Below are 20,465 nucleotides of genomic sequence, written 5' to 3'. Positions count from 1 at the left end.
TTTTTTCCCCCTGGGTAACAGTGGGTTGAGGTGGCTTTAAAGCTGCAGTCCAAGGAAACTGGGGAACCTGAAAGTAATTTATTAACTAAGTCTCTCTAATACTTGCCTAACCTTTAGTACAATAAACCCATTTTAACAAATATTTACACATCTCCTTACTCCCCCAAGCCCCAAAATGTGAGGGAAAAAATGGTTTTTTAATCCTCTCCACCCTCAAGGAGTTTGGCCCAAAGGACACGAATGTCCTGCACTCCCATCACCTAAACTCTTACAGTCGCTCTTCTGACTGTTCTCTTTGCACACTTAAGATGCAATAGAAAAATAGGAGCATTTCAGTGATACATTGTCTTTAAACATTAACAAAAAGGCTTCTAAGTAAAGCCTTTAGTATCTGATACGGATACTTCTGACGGCCAAGAACATTTGTGGTTCAACTGTAGAAAACAATCTGGATGTTACAAGTGTGTTATTCCTTTGGAAAAAAAATAAAACACCAACCAGGCCACTGCAGACTTGCTGCCTTATTTGGGCTCTTTTTTAGCCTTTGCTATTTTAGAATTAGCTCTTCACCATCTCCAAGGGAACGAGGCATGGGGGGACGTAGGAAAAAGCAGTGATGTGGATACTACAAAACACGTCAACAAGAAATTAGAACGTATTTATTTCTTCCACCTTTGAAGTGCATAGAAACGGATCTGTGTGGGGAGCTGGGGCAGCTTTAAAGAGCAGCAAGCAGAGCGGTGCCAGGTGGAAGTGGCAGGAGTACTGGCTGCAGTCAGTGCCTTGTGCTCCACACCCTGGATAGCTGAACAGTAGGAAAGGAGAGCAAACAAGCAAAACAAAGGACAGGATTTTATTTTTTTTCTTTTGTCACTAATGGAAATCAAAAGCTATAAGGAAGCCAACAACAAAAAAGCATGTGGGCTGGCCCCCTGCCATTTCTGCTCCTTATTGCTGCTTTTCTATCTAACAACTGCTATTTCATGTCAGCTGCCAGGTTCTGCTTCAGCCTTAGCTGCTTGATATTTCAAAATCTGTATGGTAATCCTGACATCCAGTTCCATTTGTTAGTGTATTTTATTAGGAAGAACTGAAGTCAAACGTGCCTGTTAGCTATCAGGGCATCACAGTGGTTACTGATGAAAGTGCACAGTGTTTTTCTCTGTTCTGTATTTCAGAACACAGCTATTGGGTAATGAAATAGCAGCAAGTTGTCATTCTGCTGTACTAGCAATCTGACTGTGGGATCTCAGCTATCAAGATCCTTTCAAAAGAAGCAGTGTTTATTCCTGAGCCAACAGCACATAATCAGAACGGTTTTCTCAGACTTTGCTCTGCATTCAGTCAGCAGCAAATGAAAAGGCATCGCCTTGTACGCATCTATTCACACTGAACTGTGTGAATGCCAACAGAAAGGAGGAGCCTGCCAGCAAGCTCAGTGCTTGGAGCACATCGTGCTTACAGCCAGCAGCAAAGCCAGTTTTGGAGGACCACTGGGTCCCCCAGAGGGAAACAAGGAGTGTAGAGTCGTTGCCTCTGGCAAAGGTGCTGCTATGACACGTTATTGTCACTTGTGAATGACCTGGTGAAGCATAAGGCCAACGTAACCTAGGGATAAGCTGGCAGGCAACCCTGCCTACCTGAACTCATTAGTTACAGCATATGACTGCTGCTTACAGTAGCTCTTAGCTTGATGCTCTAACAGGCTGCAGTCAGCACTCCAGGACACTTAGAATGATCTTAAGGCTCTAAGAGAGCAGCTGGCAACGAAACAAAAGTTCTTCCCAAGTTGAGAGATGTAAAACGTTCACAAATCCCTACCTGCTAAAACCAATCCATTAATCAGTTATCTATCAAGCAGCAAAGAATGAACAAGAGTCCATAGGAGGATGATGAGGAATGAAACTGCAACCAAAACATGGCTCTCAAACAGTGTCCCAAATGATCCTTGGAAAAAACATACATACAACTGTATGGTTCCATTTACTTTACTTGAATTAAATTAAAAAAAATGTATTTCCATATTACACTTCTTTTGCCTCTGAATCAGTCCTGACAGAAGAAAAAGTATAACTTTCCCATCCTCTTGAAATTTAAACATAGTAGTCTGTGGGCCCTGAAAAAAAAATTGCTTTATTCCACTGCAGAATGGAAAAGACTTCAGCAAGAGACTCCGCTGTCAGACAGCACTCTCTAACTCTTTGTGTTACCCTCCATGGCTTCCAGTTTCCAAACACACCTACAGCAATCTCTGGAGTTGCTGGACATGCACCTTGACAGTAGGAAATCCAAAACGTGTTCTTGCCCAGTGAACACTGGCACTGCTCGTGAAGTCTGAACACAGCGCTCTTGTCTAACGAGGTTGGCTGAGCAGTCCTGCTTTCGCTGCCAGAGCTTCGTTCTGCTGAATGTGATACTCCTGAAATCTCATGGAGATCCTCTGTGTCATTTTCAAATACTTCTGTAGGCAGTGTTCTGAACAAGTTATCTGGAGGAAGAGGAAAACAGCTTCAGAGAGTGATGGAGAAGCCCTCCTCAGCAGAATCCCAAGTGAAATAGTCAGGTATATAATATGAACTGACTACATCTCATGCTCTGTGTTCAGACCTAACTGTTCAGCCTCTCTGTGCAGTAGAAAATGGGAAGCTTAGTTTTTTGAGGAATGCTTGAAATGTCTTTTAATTTCATTCTCGTAAAAAGGCCTTCATGAAAAACATCTTGGAGCCAGGAGATGTTAACACTTCATCCTTGGACTGCTCTTGTGAAGTGGAAGTACACAAAGGATTTTATTTTGCAGTAAGTATTAAACCTAAGAAAGGTTGTTTTTGTGTTGTTTCCCTCCTCTCTTTCTGAATCCTGGTTTGCAAACACTAATTTTTGACAGCCAGGTCTGCTCTACCTGTGTGGTAGCTCAGGTTAAGCTCTTTTTTTGACCTTGTTCCTATTAGCTCTAGCAGCCTGGTTCACCTTCACAGGACAGCCCCTGAAGTGCTACCAGACAGCTTGCTGGATAGGGGACAAACACCAGGGCCTGCTCCACAGCTGCTGTCATGTTTTCAAGTGAGGGCATTTTATTTTTTCTTTCAATAATTGTAGAGAAAAAGCCATGGGATCTATTTCTGAGTTACAGTTCTACCAGTCAGATATTCAGTTCCAAACCTTTCAATCACTGTAGAAGTCATCACACTTAAATACAAAAGATGAGCACCTTGCATGATTACCAGAAAACCAGAAATTGCTTTAATGCTGCTCAGTATAAAGGGATGTGGAAAGCAGAGATGATGGAAGAAAAAAAAGATAACCTGCAACTGTACATCCTCTCCATTCTACTTTCTCTCTCCCTGACCTGGCATCAGTTACAGTAAAACCTGTTCAGCAGGAGTTAAGTCTGACTAGGAAACAAATGCTGTTGGATTCTAGAAGCACCCCAAGCCACATCTCCCAGAGGGTGTGGTGTCTGTGATGCCCTGCCTGGGGAAGCCTAGACTTGTAGTGAAGAGTGCAGTATGCAATGAGGGCAGCAGCTGCTTTTACAAATGCAGACTCTCCAAGATCCACAAAGGCATTTATCTTAATTCTTAAAGAAGTATGACTTTAAATAGGAAATTAGGACCAGAGCAGACCAGTCATCCACTCAGACCAGTATTCCATATCCACGAGGGCCACAGCCAGGTGCTTTGCAGGAAAAGCATCCTGCGTAGCTCGAGCAGCTAAAATGAGCTGGTGAAAGACAATGGCAAAACCTTATCCAGAGTAATTCTGACACCTGCAATTGAGAACGTTTCCAACAAAGCAAATGCAGAGAATTATCATGGGAACAAAGGATCTGTCTTGGGAAGCCAGGAGAGCTTGGTTTAGTGCAGCAAAACAAAAGGTGAACGGAGAGATGATTTCTGCCTGCACTGAGGGACAGCTGTTAAACTCTAAGGAGGCAGCAAATGCTCAAACACAAAGCAGGTTTAAATCTTTGTGTGTGGTTTAGGTGGTTTTGGGGTGTTTTTTTTCCTGGTAGCAGGAAAGCTGGAGTTAAGCAAAGCTATTAGACTTTTAACCAATTATATTAATTACACCAGTCTGAAGCCTCCCAGCAAGCGACGAAAGGCCAAGGACAACATGCAACTCATGTGAGCCAGAGCCTTTTCTTTTGGCAGATGGGTACGTGATGGAGCTCCCTGCACTGCAGGCAACTGGACCGAGCAGCCAGAGCTGTGGGGGCAATAGATTTCCACCAGCACACCTCCCTGCTCACTGCATGCCAGAACACTTCCACTCCTCCAAAGACAGCTGATGAGCTTTTCAGCTAACTGAAAGATCCAAACTGTCCAAATCGCTTCTGAAATTTGAGTATTAAACAGAAATTCTGCCTAAAGGTAATTAAAAGCATAGGAAACATTTACATACCTCTTCTGGTTTAACTTCTCTGGTGGTGAAATCCCTTATACAATCCATGAAGCAACTTTCTGTAATTTTATTATATGTTCCCAGGAACTCCTTGAACTGCATTAAAAATTGAAAACACCATTAAAAAATACCTCTGTCTCCACTCATTTTTTTCCTTATGCACAGCTCCATGAGCTGCTTGGTGATGGTGACATTCAAAGGACAACTCATCAGAAAAAACTTACTTCCAGCAGCAGATTCAGCACCAAATGCTGTTAGTGCTTAAATAGGCCCAGTGCTGTATGGGACAGGGGTGAGTGTTGCTTGACAGAGAATTAATCTCATCCCAGAGGACAACATAGAGAGGTTTTCCTCCTGCCCCATGCCCTGTACCTTTTGCTCTATGTGACAGATGCACCACTCAAGAACACAGCACTCACCTGCTTGATCTGATCAGTTTCTGATATTTGTCCAGCCATATTCTGCTCTCTGTGATTCTGTCACCTGTTCTGAAGATAAAAGTTGAGTTCTACACAAGAAACCATACACACACCACAACATTTTTGAAGAGAGCCAAGCTGTACGTGTTCCCTAAGTGTGCTTAAATGCAATGGTGTCAGCAAACTTTCAAGCCACCCACATAAAGTTTTCTGACTTGTATTCAGCTAAAAGAATATCCAAGGTAGTTCCAGATGTTGAGTTCTTTCCAGATCTACCTGCTAACTGCTGTCCTTTTAACACTTTATAAGCATTTGGAACAGCTGAAATGACTACATGGGAGGGTGGAGAAAGGTGTGGAATGTTTATAAAGGCTTTCAAATACATGAAGTAAAACTGGAGTGGAGGAGAAGCAAGCAGTAACGTTATCTAGCCTTCTAATTCAGTGACTTGAGCTGTCATTTGCAGAAAGAACTCTAAGGCAAACAAATATAAACCAGTGCCAACTCTGAATGAACCAGCATGGATCAGAAATGGATGAATGGATTCAGTGCAGCTGCATTCTCACCAAACACTTCAACCAGAGCCAGCGTTCTGGTCACTGAATGTAGCACGTGAAATTCAAGAAATCGTAACAAAATGAGGGCAGCCTTAAAGAAAGAAAAACAGACAAACGAAAAGGGAAGAACGAGCAGCCAGGGATCCAAGAATTTAAGCAAGCATCCTTAAGGGTGGCTCGCATTCCTCATCTAACACCATAAACAAGTTAAAGCTTGAAAGTACACCTCTAGGCAGCCTTCAAGAACAGTGAAAGCATGTCCTCCTTTCCCATGCTTGACATATTACCCAAGGCCTATCACCCATGGTAATGTCAGTTAATGTTACACCTTGAAGAGAAGATGATCCTTCAGTTTTATTCACAGTAACGAGTGGAAGAAAAATCAGTGCCAAACTATAATGACTTTGTGAAGAAAGCTCCTTCAGCTCTCTAGTGAGTGCAACTGCTAATTACGATGAACAAGAACAAAGTGACTTATTTCTACAAGAGAAAGAAGCAATTAAAATAGCACTGCGGAGCTCCTGCAAGCATGCAGCCACCCTCCTCCTCCCAGTAGTGGAACAAGGGTAATATCTGCCTCTTAAAGTTACACTTCATTGCTACGTGTGTAGCGATAGAATTGAGGGACTGAAGATAAGGAGCACGTGTGGTTCTTGGGTTTAAGATCTCCAACCCCCTGACCAAGAACGCCTCACGAGGCAATGGATTACTCTGTTTTAAAGAGAACCTACGAGATATGGTTACTGAGAAGCAAAGCATTGCTGAGGTTATTGTAACCTCTCACTTGTTTTAAGAGAAGTGGACACAAACGTCATCTGGGAGAACTGCTGAAATGAGGGCAGTTCTACTCTCCCATTTGTCTGTTACAAGAGAAAAAAACAACAGTGAGAATGCTGTCAATCCACTTTATGTTGATGATTAAACAGACAGCCCGAGCCCACAAGGTACAGAAAAGACTTTTGTCCTCTCCCATGCACCGAAAGTTAACAGCCCCAGACCCTCCCAGTGCCTTTCTCACACTCAGTATTGCTTCACTGTGTTTGCTTACAACAAACCTAAAGTTTTCCTCTTCTGTCGCTTGTTTGGCAAGCTTAAGATTATGCCCAACTGAGCTGCAGCTCCACAACGCCTGTACACTTGCACTTGGGAAGCAGCTCTGACTTAAAACAACCTAATGGCACCATCTTATTTTACATGTCTGAAGCACCAGTCCCTCTGCAGCTACTTTGTGCAGCGCAGGCAGTGAAATTATATGGCTTTAGTGCACATCTTGGTGCGTGGTCAAGGACCATTGGTGACTGCAAAGCCACACTTGAAATCATGTGGATCATGAGGAAAGCAGCAGTAGCTGGGAGGTCCCGTCTCAAAGAGCCCCGGTGCTCCTCCAGGTGAGTTGTTACATACCAGAGAGATGTTCTTTTGAAAAGAAAACTGAGCAAAAGCAGGGGGCTCAAGAACCATACAATGGCTTGGGTCAGAAGGGATCTCAAAGATAATGTGACCAGAGCAGGATTAATGGGACAGGCAGGGTTACCAGCCACTACATGGGGCACCAGCTCAGGCTGCACGGAGCCCATCCATGGCCTTGGGCACCTGCAAGGATGGGGCACCCGCAGCTCTGTGCAGCAGTGCCAGGGCCTCACCGCCCTCTGAATGAAGAGTTTCCCCCTCACACCTAATCTGAATCTCCCCTCTTTTGGTTTAAAACCACTCCCCCTCCTTCTGTTATTATCAGACGCAAGAAGTTAATTTTCCCTCCTGCTTAAAGCTCTCCGTAAGTACCGCAAGGCCTCAACGAGGTCTCCTCGCAGTGACAGGGCAGCAGCGATTCCCTAATCTTGACTCAACAGCATCCTTTCCCATGGAAACAAAACAAGCTCTGTTTCCCTCTTCCCGCCCAGCCCTCTCGCGGAACTCTTTCCTTCGCTGTCTGTGGCGGCGCAGCTCTGCCCCCTAGCGGCGGCGTTGTGCAACGCAGGAGGCAGCGAGGCGCCCTGACGGGGCCTCCCGTACCGCCCGCACGGGAATGCCATCCGACAGACAAGAAGCGCTCCTCCACGCGCGGCCTGCCGTTTCAGTCGCGCCAGGCCTGCCCGATGCCTGCGGTTCCGAGCGCTCCGCGCCCGCGCTGAGGTAAAGCTCCTCGCTCTTCTCCCACATCCCTCAGCTCTCCCTTTCAAGGGCACCTCGCACCCCCTGCCCGCGCGGCCCGAGGACGCGGCCCTTCCCCGCCGCTGAGGAACGCGACTCCTCGCAGCTCCCGCTCCGCGCCTTCCCGCCGCCCGCGCGCGCACTCACCGCACCACCACGAGTCCGGGCCGCGCGGGGGGAAGGAGAGAGTCGGCTATCGGCCCGCCGATTCGACAAAAAGCCCCGCGGCGAATCAGGGAGCGCGGTAGGCTCGCCGATAGCTTTACCTCGTGGGCGGCGCGCGACAGGAAGTGCGTCAGAACGGCGCGCCTAAGGGGGACCGGGCGCCGTTGCCATGGCGGCGGTCGCAGCCGGCCCTGCCTCGCGCGGCCCGTAGGGTTTGCCTTTAGAACACCGCCGACCGCCTCTCCGCTACGAAGCCTTCATGGCAGCGGAGAGCAGCTCCAGCATCAGCTGGGACTCGCTGAGCAGCCTGACGGCCGGGGATGTGCTCGTTCGCTCCACCGGTGCCTACGGGGCGAAAGGCTCTGGAGGAGGCGGGTGCGGGAATGGCGTTGCCGTTTGTGTAACGAAGCTCCGCGAGGCGGTTCCGTCTGGCCAGACGAGCGGTGTGGCTTTGGGTCGAAGGGAAACGCCATGCGTGCCTCCGGCCGTGTCACTGTCATCAAACAGGGCTTCGAGCTGTAGCGTCGCCGATGTCACGCCCTGCAGCGCCGCACCAGGTATTCATTTGTTACATTTGATTTATTTTTCGTTTGTTGGACAAATTCAGGTTAGGTTTAATCTATTTAAGATTATATAATCTACTGTTTTCTGTTACAGAGCATTGTAATTTTGGAAGCCCTGCCTGTGCTCTAATATTATCAACATCAGCATTTTTACAGTGCTTTTCCAATGGTTGTGTTTATTTTCTCAAAGTTCTGTAGCTGCAGCCTTTGATTGGTGCAGAGCTCCTCTAGCAGCCCCCAGTCCTTGCTGTAGATTCTTAGTGCTTAAAAAGCATAGAATCACAGGATGTTCTGAGCTGAAAGGAGCCCGCAACCATCACTGAGTCCCACTCTCAGCTCCACACAGCACCACCCAAACCCAATGTCTGAGAGCAGTGTCCCAAGTCTCTCTGATCTCTGGCAGCTCAGGGCTGTGTCCACTGCCCTGGGCAGCCCATCCCATGCTCACCACCCTCTGGAACACAGCCTTTCACTAACCCCCTCGATCCTCCCCTGATGCAGCTCCACGCTGTTCCCTCAGATCCTGTTGCCATGACCAGAGAGAGAAGATACAGTTTCCAAATCAGAAAAATTGCAACCATCTGTGTGAAAATGATCTCTGGTAGCATTCAATAAACCATTTCCATTTTATAAGGTTCAGGTAGATGGCTGTGGTCATAGAATCACAGAATGGCCTGGGTTGCAAAGGAGCACAATGCTCATCCAGTTCCAACCCCCTGCTGTGTGCAGGTCGCCAAGCAGCAGCCCAGGCTGCCCAGAGCCACATCCAGCCTGGCCTTGAATGCCTGCAGGGATGGGGCATCCACAGCCTCCTTGGGCAACCTGTGCCAGTGCCTCACCACCCTCTGGCTGAAAAACTTCCTCCTGACATCCAACCTAAACCTCCCCTGTCTCCATTTAAAACCATTCCCCCTTGTCCTATCACTATCTACCCTTGTAAGCAGCCGTTCCCCTTCCTGTCGTTTGTGTTATGAAAGTTGTTATATTTAGATATGTATCAAGCAGAGAAAAGGCTGAAATTTCAGTTAATCAGACAATGAAAATACATTCAAGATCATTTGAACCACAGCAAAATTGCTTTTATTTTAGGAGCCTGGAGTACTAAGGGTCACCCAGAACATTTGCTTTTAGTGGAAGATCCTGTGGAGGCCATCTTTGTACCACAGATGGTAAGAAAGTCACTGTTGCTTCCCACAACCCTGAGCTGAGAGATCAGCATTTTTCTCTGAAAGTTGCAGCTTCTGTAGAAGCACAGCAGAACTTGAGCTCCACTTCTGAATGAAAAGTACCCAGTTACTGCTAATGTGATATTCATGCTGAAGTGTTTGGAGGGGATTTATTTACTGTATTGCTGCCTGTTGCATAGTTAACAACCAGGTATGTTTTTAAATTTTAGTGCAATTCCCCCTCTGAAAAAGCTGTTGCACATTTCATAATATTCATTAGTAAAACCTAAAGGTTCGTGGTTTTCTTTCTTATTCATCTCATAGGTATTGAAATAGACATTGATTTACATAAACTACTTAATATTTGTGATTAGAAGGTTTATTTTCCTTTGATTTGTTCACTGTGTCTTCCATATAATGGAGGCCTGCCTGTAGGGCATTCATTCTGCAATGAGAATTATGTTTTTAGCTTCTATCCCTGGAGTGTCGTGGAAATTATTGAGTGCAAAGTCCTTGTGGCTCTGTGATAGTGGGAAGCCTTAATGTATTCTGTTCAGTAACTGTGTGTTACTGCACTGTGGAGTCACTTACACAACTGTAAGTGTATTCAGCAGTTCTGTCTCCTTGTGAAAATCTGGCCATTGATACTGCAGGCTTTGATGTGTGCTTTTCTACTCTTCTTGTTTTTGAAGGATTATCCTAAAGAAGCTGCAGGTAATCCTAAAGAAGCAGGTCATTCACCAGAAGACAGCAGGAGGCCTAAAAGTAAGACAAATCGATGTACTGCTACAGCTCTTTTTCCATAAGACTGATAGAGGAGAAGCAGGCTTTGTTTCATAGATACTTTTCTGCAATGTAGAAATTCCTGTCTGCAAGTATTCAAAAAATGGCTTTGATTAAAAATAATAATAATAATAAAGATAATTGTAATTTATATTTTTTAATGTTGCAAACTTTTACTTTCTGTCTTTTTGTCCTTCCTATGGATTGTGTAGCCCTTGTGATGAAGTGGGACTTCCACCAGCACACCAGAAACTTCAAGATTCGTTTTGCTAATTGAACTAATTCTCATTTCTGCATAAAGACTTTCTATATATGTTTGTTTATTTGTTTTGAGGACCTTGTTTGTGTGTGTTTTCCTGTTGTGAGTAATTCTGCTTCGTGTCCTTATTTTCTGTGAGCAGCCATGAGAAGTAAGTTTTTGACTTATAACAGTCTAGGAAATACGTTGAGGATGCCTTTTCCTGTAACATCTGACTGTGCAGTCAGTTTCACTCAGATTTGTGGCTTTTAAAAGGAAATACATCTCTGAAGGTTTTTTGGCTGGATGGGGAAAAAAGCAGAAATGGCTCCTTTTGCTTAAGGCAAGAAGCAATGTTTTGACTTCCTCTTCTATGACTCGGGGAGGCAGCAGCTGTCTGGCTTAGCAGCACGTGTGTTCTACCTGGCTAAATAGCAGCAGTGAAACAGTGAACCCATCACATCTTGGACCAGTTTCACACAACTTGATAGCTGTTTTTTCAATTACATTTATCTCAAGTTGAAATGTGCAGGGTTCCATTGCATACATTGTTTGAGCTCAAGTTGCCATTTACATGACAATCTTTTCCAAATTTTATTAGGATAGGGTGATGTCGTCATTTACAGAGCATACAGAAATTGCTTTTATTAATACCAGCATTCAATACTATGTAAAACTGTGTTAAATGAAATCTACTTGTTGATTCAATAACTCTTTGTGTCTACTTCTAAAATGGGTGCTGTGTATTAGTTAACCTGGCAAAATATGGTTTATGTCCTTCCACACAGATGATGTTTTAATTTCTCGGTATCCTACTGGCCAGAAAGAAGCATTGAGAGCTGCGTTAAAGCAAAAGTAAGTCTGTGTTGTTGTACCATTCTGTTTTTATGTTAATAGTAGGTACTTCCTCAGTTTCTGCCAAAACAGAAGAGGAGTCAGCTCTTTGAAAGGGTAGATAACTGCAGGACAAAGGGAAACGGCTTTAAGTTGAGGGAGGGCAGATTGAGGTTGCATGTCAGGGGGAAGTTCTTTGCTATGAGAGTGGTGAGGTGCTGGAACAGCTGCCCAGAGAGGCTGTGATGCCCCATCCATCCCTGGAGGTGTTCAAGGCCAGGTTGGATGGGGCCCTGGGCTGCTATGAAATGGGGAGGTTGGTGGCCCTGCCTGTGGTGGGGGTTGGAGCTTCGTGATCCTTGAGGTCCCTTCCAACCCTGGCCATTCTGTGATAATTCTATGAACATGTAGGCTGTCTTTAAAGACCAGTGTGGATATATGCTGTTCATCTGTAGGCTGGAAGTCTTCAAGATCAAGTATGATATAGTAGAGCTTTGCTACTAGCATGCTGTTCTTTGCAAAATGCAACTTGTTAAACATATTCTTTGCTGTGGTCATGGAAATACCACATGGAAATGCCTTTTTATATTGAAACTGTAACAAAGAATCATAGAATGACTTGGATTGGAAGGGGCTTCAAAGATCACCTGGTTCCAACCCCCCTCCTGTGGGTATAACCCTGAGAAACCTCTAGTGTCATACCAAATTATGGGAATAATATTATTTCAGGGCATCAAAAGCTTGACAGAGTAATGCTTATATAACTGGTGATTCTGGTGTTAAATGGGGGAAAACAGTGGATTTTAAGAAAACAGTGTTATTTACAGGACCTTGTTTGTTTTTACAGAACACGAAGTGCTCCTGTATTTAAGGAGATGAAGGTGCAGCTCTTAGGAAATGCCTCCCCTGAAAGAAAGGAAGGTGTTGGTCAGGACCCCAGGTCAATGCACAGGGAAGCTGATTCTGCAACAACCATTGCAGCAGCAACTGCTGCTGCCATTGCTACCACTGCTCCTCTTCTTAAAGTGAGTCAGCAGCTTGTGGTAATGGTAGTTCTTTGCCCACTTTGAACCAGTAGATCTTCTAAGCAGACTTGAAGTGATTGGTGGTAGAACTGAATATCTGCTTACTGTTTTCTGTGCTGATGATCTCAGACAGCTGACCATCACAGCAGAGATGCTTGGGGTTTGGCTAAATGGGATGTGGCTGCATATGGATGGAGGCCATTCGATTTATCTCTCAGAAGAATTTCATAGTGCTGTTAAGCCACCAACATTAAAGCTAACTGATATTTTGTCTGTCTTTTGGGAACCAAATCACTCCTTGATGATGGGGAGGGTGTTGTGTTCTGTTCATGCTTGCAGCAAGGTTTTTTCTTTTTTCTCTTCTCTTAGGTACAAAATGATTTGCAAGCCAAAGTTAACTCAGTTTCTACATTACTTCACAAGCTACAGGAGACTGAGAGGCAACTGCAGCGTGTTGCTGAACAGCAAACAAATACAAAGACTCAACATGAGAAGCCCCACTGTCACGAAAGAGTCAATGAGCTTGAAAAACAAATGAATGCTTTTATGCTGCAACGGATTCACCATCTGGAAAAGCTGCAGGAGCATCAAATGAGTATTCAGGTATCTGTGTAAGAAGGCAAAGCTTTTGTTTAAGCATTTCTTCTATATCTCGGTGTTATCATCATCTGCTTTTTAAAACTTGAATTATATGTTGATTATGGAAATTTGGGAGTTATCCCCACTGTTATGCCTTTTGTTTGTTTTTTTTCCCCCTCTCAAGAATCATATCGAAATCTGATTTGTATGATTACATGGCAAGTATTCATGTGGGGAGTTTTACAGAGGAAATGAATGGAAGCATCAGAAATTCACTGTAATTTCTCTCTTAGTCTCATTTCTTTAGCTCTGCTGTCAACATGGGTGGCTTGCAGCAGACTCACATGCCTTCTTCTGGTCTCTTGACAAAACAATCTGAGAAGGCAGAGCAGCAGTTGCTTAACAGTGGAATATCATCATCGCAGAAGAGTTTTTTTCCTTCTGGTGATCTGCCTACCCAAGGTGAAGAAAACTTATTGTATCTATTTTTCAGTGTTAGTTTTGCATTGATTTTGATTTACTAATACTGAATAGATATAGATGTTAGCAATGAGAAGGAAATGTTTCTTCTGTAAAAATGGTTTTTGCAGCAAAAAATACATTCATTAAAATGAAAGTGAGAGTTTGGCACTTACTAACTGCATAGTCTGCATCAAATTAATTCCATCTGGGGAGGCAGAGACACTGTTTGTTCCCCCCTCCTCTGAGCTGTTGGTTTGATGGCACGTGTGTACTTGTGTTCAGAATAGTTGAAAATATGTCTGGGAGAGTTCATGGTTGGAAATAAGTCAGCTGCTCTTAACCAACTGAAGACTTCAAGATAGGCTGAGGGAGCTGGGCTTGTTCAGCGTGGAGAAAAGAAGGCTGTGGGATGACCTCATTGCAGCCTGCAGTACATAAAGGGACCCTACAAACAGGAGGGAAGTCAGGTTTTTGAATGGGTAGATAACTGCAGGACAAGGGGAAATGGTTTGAAGTTGAAAGAGGGGAGATTGAGGTTGGATGTCAGGGGGAAGTTCTTTGCTATGAGAGTGGTGAGGTGCTGGAACAGCTGCCCAGAGAGGCTGTAATGCCCCATCCATCCCTGGAGGTGTTCAAGGCCAGGTTGGATGGGGCCCTGGGCAGCCTGGGCTGCTATGAAATGGGGAGGTTGGTGGCCCTGTGTGCAGTATGGGGGCTGGAGCTTCATGACCTTTGAGGTCCCTTCCAACCCTGGCCATTCTGTGAAATCCTGTGATGTCCTATAGCCTCCAGGCAGATTTTCTCCCTGAGATGTTTTGTGAGATGAGAAATTAAAAACAGTGACCATATAATGTCAGGTTTAAGGAAGATTATACAGGATAATTTAAAATGGAAGAGCTCCTCAATAACTTAGTTATCATTGTCTGAACAATTTTTTTCACACAAACTCATGCACCAAGTCCCTGGGTTATAGCAATTAAAACAGCAAGTGCAAAGCAAATATATTGATTTACTACTTGTATATTGATTTACTACTACACTACATCAGTTTAGTGGTATGGAACTTGTTTTTGAACATTTTATCCAGAAAAAGTAAATTGTCTTTTTTTCAGTTGGTTGTGTTTAGAATAATAATTCAGGACTAAAGATAGATCCAGGCATGGACAAAATGTCTTTTAGTATCTTCATCAGAGTGCTGCTTCAGCCTTTTCAATGCTGTCATGTGTTCTCTTTGTGCTGTGGGTCAAGGAATAAATGAAACCAGATGAAGGAAGAACAAATCTGTAACACTGTGGACTCAATTGCTTGCCATGGTTTCATTCATGTGTTTTCTGACTTTGCTAATGTAAAGCAATCATAGTAATATGGACTAGTGTAATACTTGGAAAAGAAAAGAGGTACTGAAATCTATTGAATGAACTTAATGGTACTTGTGACTTTTTTTTTTTTTTTGCTGCCTTAGGTGATGGGAGACAACTTGAGCATCTCCCGAATCCTCAAGTAGCTCCATGGGGGCAGATGGAGTCTTCTGAGAAGACAACATTGACCAATGATAAAATGAGCTGGCATTCTGAGATAGAAAGGTAAACAAATGCCCATATCCAAAATTGAGGACGTGTTTGTTGTTGTTTGTAAATTTTAATGAAGTTGAGAAAGATGTGTGAGATGGTGGTGGTGTGAAAGAATCACTGCCTTGGCTCTTGACTCCAACAAAGCTATGTTTGAAGTAAAACACCAGAGCACAAGTATTTGCATGAAGCTTCTGTGTCTGGTCACACTGCATCCTGAAGGTAGGTGGAAGCTGGCTGGTAAGAGCAATTTGTAACACCATTCTCAGAGGTCAGTAGGTATCACTTGGAGTGCTTTTTTGTCTTCTAAATGTAATTCCTCTACTGCTATGGCTTCAGGAGTAGCATCAGTAGCTGTGCAGGCACTGTATTAAAATTGAATTCTCTTGTCAATGAGACTCCAGGCTACTTCTGGAAGCTATATGAGAACACTTTGTTAGGAAGGAGCAGCATCAGTTTCTAAGCTTTAGATTAAGCTAAGCTACGTTTCTAGGCAATGCAGTCTGAAATGTGTTTTCCCTCAGGCAATGCTTTGACAAAATTTCACTAATATGTGAGAAACAGCTACAGAAATAGTCTTATTTATGAAAATATGAATTGCTTTAAACTGGAAGGTTTTTAAAGTTAAAATGTTGTTCTGCTAGGTCTGAATGTTAAATGCAGTTTCACTGTTACAAATACAAGGATGCAGCTCAAAGTGCTGAGTGATAAACAGAGGAAACTCAGTAATCTGTCTGTAAGCTTAGGGGAAAAAGCAACTTCTATTCTGCACAAAACCTTGATATTCCTGCATTTTAAATCCATGCTCAGTGCGGAAGTCAGCGATTTCTTGTGGACCACACAAATAGCTGTGAAACTTACAATGGAGGGTATTTCTCCCATCAGGCCTACTGCTTTGCAGACAGACCCGTGCCCTGCTTATGAAAACTCCTCCCAAAATTGCAATTCAATTGAGAAAACGGTGAAAAAAGCAGATGATTTGCTTCAAGTTCTTGGCCAGTTGAGAAAAGAGATGCACGACGTGCTACAGGTAAAGTTTGTACTCTCAGAATGACTGGAGTTTCAGAAAGAGACATAAAAAATGCTGAGAACTTACAGGTCGTATCAGTAAAAACATTTCCCTTGCCTCTGCCTTTGTAAGAATGTAGTTTTCAGTGATTTGAAATATTGAAGGTTTTTTTTTTTTAGCGTGTGGAAGGAATTTGACCAGACTGTTGAGGCTTTCACTGCCCTTCTACCATAGGTAAAACAGTAATAAATAAGGATGTTTTCTTTTATTTGTTTAATTATTTGTTTTAAGGTATCCTGATATTTTGGGGGCTTCTTTTCTGCTGGCTCTGTTCCTGTGATATTAGAGCTATAGAGCTCTAACAGAGCTGGTGAAACATTCCCTCTTGGGCAAGAATAATGTTCCACTTAAAACATCTCTGAAGTTGAATGTACTTAAGATACTTCCTTTCCTGTAAGTAATATTTCATAGTTTTTTGTAACATATTAGTGGATTGCACTTCTTAGTAAGAGAACAGATGCCACGTACTGCATTTGCATTACAAATATTTGCATACTACTCTTGCTAAAAGCTGACACTGAATAATGTACCCTACCTAGCACAGGCAAAATGGAACAAGATGGAGAGAAAGAATAACGGGTAAGGAGCTGACTTAAATGGTCTCAAGTATCTTCCTTAAAGAAAAAGAAAACTCAGTAGGAAGACTAGGATGGTTAATTCAACAAATGTGGAGTTGAGCTAACTAGGTACTTCACTAAAGACTTTTCATCCTTGCTTGAGAACTTTGTAGAGTGAGAGAGTAAATGATTGGGGTGAATGACCCCTAGTTCACCACAAACATCCAAAAGGTCTGAAGAGACTGAGATAAGTAGAGATGGAACAGAAGGTGGTGCTCTAACCTAAAAGCAGTGCACACTGAGATTTAACAGTTCACAAAGAATTCTGTGTCTATTTAAATTCATCACATATCCACTCCAGACTTTACCCTGATAGATTTGTCTTTAGGTAAGTTTCAACGGTTTTTCTTCCTTATTTTTAGGATGCAAATACATGGAAATCAGACATGAATGATCTCATTAAGGTATACTTTGAAATTTATTTATGTATTAGTCTTAAACTGTGAAGTATGGAAATGTATTGAATTTGTTTACAGTGAGATAATGTTATGGTAACTACTGCATATCTGTTTGCTTGGGAAAGAAGTTGTTATGTAAAGATTACATTACTCAAAGTAAAATGGAACTTGTTCATCGGCTTGTCTTATTCAGCCTTAAGGAACTACCTTGAGGGAATGAGACAGAACAAATCCTTCTCAGACAAGCATGGTGTGGAATGCTGATATAAGTAGCATTCCATGCTCTGGGTGATTGGGAAGTCTATCATTGGAAGGTTGATAGTGAATCATAGAATTGCTTAGGTTAGAAAAGACCTTAAAGTCCAACCACAACCTAACCAAACTACCCTAATTAACCACCCTCTGCTAAATCATGTCCCTGAGCACTGCATCAAATCGGTTTTTAAACACAATCAGGGCTGGTGACTCAACCACCATCCTGGGGAGCCTATTGCAGTGCTTAACAACTCCTTCTATAAAAAAGTGTTTCCTAGTATCCAACCTAAACCTCCCCCAGTGTAACTTGAGGCCATTTCCCCTCATCCTGTCCCCAGGGAGAAGAGACCAGCCCTGCCTTCGCTGTAAGCACCTTTCAGGTACTTGAAGAGAGCAATAAGAACTCCCCTCAACCTCCTCTTCTGAAAAGTAAAAAATCAGCAAAAGGGAGAGAATCATGGTGGTGTTGAGGTGTGGTTGTGGTGGTTTGTTGTTTGTTTAAAGCTTAAATGTATTGCCAGGTGCATCTTGGGGCATATATATATGGAGAGGGCTTTGGTTTTTGCTGCATGTTTAAGTATTCTTCAGTACTGTTACGTGGATACACGAGGGTTTACATGCACATCTATACAGATGCCATCTCTTCACAAACTAACAGTATAGAGAACTACATTATAATCTCTGGTTAAAATCCAGTGGTTTTGTTTCAATTGTAGTCAAAACCGACTAAAACCATTGCATCTGATCCTCCTGAACTCAATCAACTCGTTAAACCATCCGTCCTTCAAAATGTTAAAGAGCCAGAATCTATCCTGAGTGATGCAAGGAGGGTTTTGAGAGAAGTTCAAAGCAGAAAAAGAGTTCTTGAAGAAAACTTGGAAGCCATTCTTCGTGCAAAAGGTGGAGGTGCCATGTCTGCTTTCATCAACGCCTTGACTACAAACAGGTTAGGCTCCATTCCTCAGTGCTTTGTGTGACTGTTCCTTCTATGTGCTCACCTTTGTTTTTTAAACCTCTCACAGTTTTTTCAGTCCCGTGCATTGAAGAGCTAATGCAGGTCCTTGAAAACAACTATTTAGTGATTCTTCTTAGAAATTGTAACATGATTCCCTTGAGCTTCAAGGTTTTTTGAACCTTGTGATATGAATTGAGGTGGTTTTGTGGTTGTTTTTTTTTTTTTTGACAAGAACCTGTTAATTGTCAACACCTATACAACCTGTTCTCCAGAAGGTAAATCTGAATTCTGGGACTATCAACTGGCTGAAGTGTTCTGCTGTCAGTAGCAGGGTGTGCTGAACTTTTTGTAGACAAATGTGCAGCAATAGAAATATTCCACAGCAATGTCATCATTCAGTTCTGAAGAGACTTTTAAATGCTAGGAACTTAGTCGTTGTACAGCAGATCTTTTGGTTTTTGAACTTTTGTTTGGTTAATCCATTGCATTAAATGGACCTACTAAATTACAGTTCTCCTCTTAAAATGTTCTTATGTTTTCTTGAAAATGGTAATTCTTTTTGTGTAAAGATCTTTCAGGCATGATAGCTGCTATAATTGTATTGTAAAGGAAGTGACAATCTTTGTCATCTGTTCTGTTTTGAGTTGGGTCCCAGACCTATTTATTCAACTTTTTTTGTAGACCTATTTCTTCAACTTTTGATGGAAAATATGAAAGGGCATGAAACTGCCACTTACTCAGAGATGTTTGCAATCCCATTAGTATACATCAGCAGGAAAGTTTTTGCAGGTGGCATTATGTAAGAACATCTAGGTTTGGGAAGCCCAAATAAGGTGTGCTCAGTGTGTTTTGGAGACTGTAGATGTGCACAATCTATATTCTGGGTTTCTGTTTCCATAGAGTTCCACAGAAAAGGTCCCTACTTTCCCAGGAATTAATCAGTGCAATTTCAGACCTAAAACAGTTCCTTCTGTTTCAGAGATGCGTTGGAGAAGATTCGTATCAGAAAGGCTGTGGATGAGAGGATTAAGGCCATTAGTGCAGAAATCCAGGTATGGCTGGAGAAAAAATGAATTCAGGTTTCTTGCAGTGTGTTTTTCCAGCTCACATTGTTCTTTCATGTTGATATTTAAGCATGATTCACCCACAATCTGAAAACATAAGAAACTATTATTACTAACTTGTAGTTTGCTGTAGAAAAATATTTACATCTATTCTAAAGCTTTCATTCCTTAATGAAAATCAGTTGGTCACAGTTGCTGGCTAACATGAAAAGCACTGACCATTTCTTAAAACATCAAAGTTATCCATGGACTCTTCTGATAGCCTTGAAGATAAAATCTCCTTTTACTATGTTTGTGTTTTATCTTTAGGCAGAAATGGCAAGAAATGATATGGAACAAGTGAAATATGATCAAAAGGTCCCATGGATCAAGAGAGCCCAGAACATCAAGGCTATGAAGAACAGTAAAGAAATTAAAGCAAAAACTCAGAAAATCCAAGGATGCTCAACAAAGAAGCCTTTATCTGCAGCTAAGTTACTGCAGAATCATGCAGATGATAACAAAAGCAAACTGGGCTTTAGAACTTATTTTTCTTCTGAAAGTTTGCAGAGGAATAAAAAAGGGACAGATGTGAGTTCATAAGGATTTGGTTTCTTTTTGGTAGTGCTATGCAATCTATGCTCTGGACTGTGGGATTTGTGGGAAAAATTGAATGTGAGACTAATAATTTCACATGAAAATGATTGCCCTGTCCTGTGGAATTTTCTTGTGAGAGTTGAGTTTATTTTTATGTTCTGTAGAAGCCTAAGTCTAAGCATGTATAGCAGTGTAGAATTCATTGTCTTGTTACAAGTTTGTAACCTGGTGTTTCGTCCACCTGCTGGTAAGTGTCTCATACATATATTCTGTGTGCAGAGGTTTTCATGTATGCATGCAGTGTATAATGCTTTTTGCAAAACTTTTTTTTTTTTTTCCCACTAGATTTCTGTAATTTTTCTGTTGTGTTCAAATGTTCATATATGAAGAGCTCTGAACTTCTTTTTCTGGTGATAGGAGCCTGTGAGTGGATGTGCAGTGGTACAAAATGAAGAGTATTTAAGCCAAGTTTATGGAAAACCAATTTACCAGGGCCATCGAAGCACTCTCAAAAAAGCACCTTATCTGAGATTCAACTCTCCTTCTCCTAAGTCTAAACTTCAAAGACCCAGAGTGATAGAGTGTGTTAGAGGTAAGTGATTCCTGGATGTGAACAACGT

The 20,465-nt window shown here is 42.6% G+C and overlaps 2 protein-coding genes across 5 annotated transcripts in view; one reads left to right on the top strand and one right to left on the bottom strand.

The window, feature by feature from the left end:
- Positions 1-2,353: 2,353 nt before the first annotated feature.
- On the bottom strand, positions 2,354-4,859 carry TIMM9 (translocase of inner mitochondrial membrane 9; the record flags this gene model as incomplete). 4 transcript variants are annotated; one of them, XM_079536952.1, is made up of 3 exons in its annotated part: positions 2,354-2,488; positions 4,402-4,497; positions 4,821-4,859. In XM_079536952.1, the coding sequence occupies 3 exons, from the start codon at positions 4,857-4,859 to the stop codon at positions 2,354-2,356; spliced, it is 270 nt and encodes an 89-aa protein (XP_079393078.1). The 4 variants fall into 4 exon arrangements, with proteins under 4 accessions (XP_079393078.1, XP_079393079.1, XP_079393080.1 ...); XM_079536953.1 differs by having other exon boundaries at positions 2,354-2,419; XM_079536954.1 differs by having other exon boundaries at positions 2,354-2,404.
- Positions 4,860-7,952: 3,093 nt separating this feature from the next.
- The window catches only part of KIAA0586, a gene marked incomplete at both ends in the record, with an annotated part of 64,354 nt that continues 51,841 nt past the window's right edge, over positions 7,953-20,465 (top strand). The window contains 14 exons of the mRNA XM_079537356.1: positions 7,953-8,250; positions 9,346-9,425; positions 10,115-10,187; positions 11,232-11,298; positions 12,125-12,302; positions 12,672-12,905; positions 13,175-13,343; positions 14,806-14,926; positions 15,797-15,941; positions 16,960-17,001; positions 17,967-18,196; positions 19,185-19,257; positions 19,579-19,839; positions 20,263-20,437. Coding sequence (XP_079393482.1) covers positions 7,953-8,250; positions 9,346-9,425; positions 10,115-10,187; positions 11,232-11,298; positions 12,125-12,302; positions 12,672-12,905; positions 13,175-13,343; positions 14,806-14,926; positions 15,797-15,941; positions 16,960-17,001; positions 17,967-18,196; positions 19,185-19,257; positions 19,579-19,839; positions 20,263-20,437 — 2,146 coding nt within the window. The remainder of the gene's footprint in view (positions 8,251-9,345; positions 9,426-10,114; positions 10,188-11,231; positions 11,299-12,124; positions 12,303-12,671; positions 12,906-13,174; positions 13,344-14,805; positions 14,927-15,796; positions 15,942-16,959; positions 17,002-17,966; positions 18,197-19,184; positions 19,258-19,578; positions 19,840-20,262; positions 20,438-20,465) is intronic.

The sequence above is a fragment of the Tetrao urogallus genome, assembly GCF_951394365.1.
Source record: "Tetrao urogallus genome assembly, chromosome: 6".
NCBI classification, from domain to species: Eukaryota; Metazoa; Chordata; class Aves; order Galliformes; family Phasianidae; genus Tetrao; species Tetrao urogallus.
Note: the sequence above shows the minus strand (reverse complement) of the source record. Positions and strands in the feature narration are given on the sequence as shown.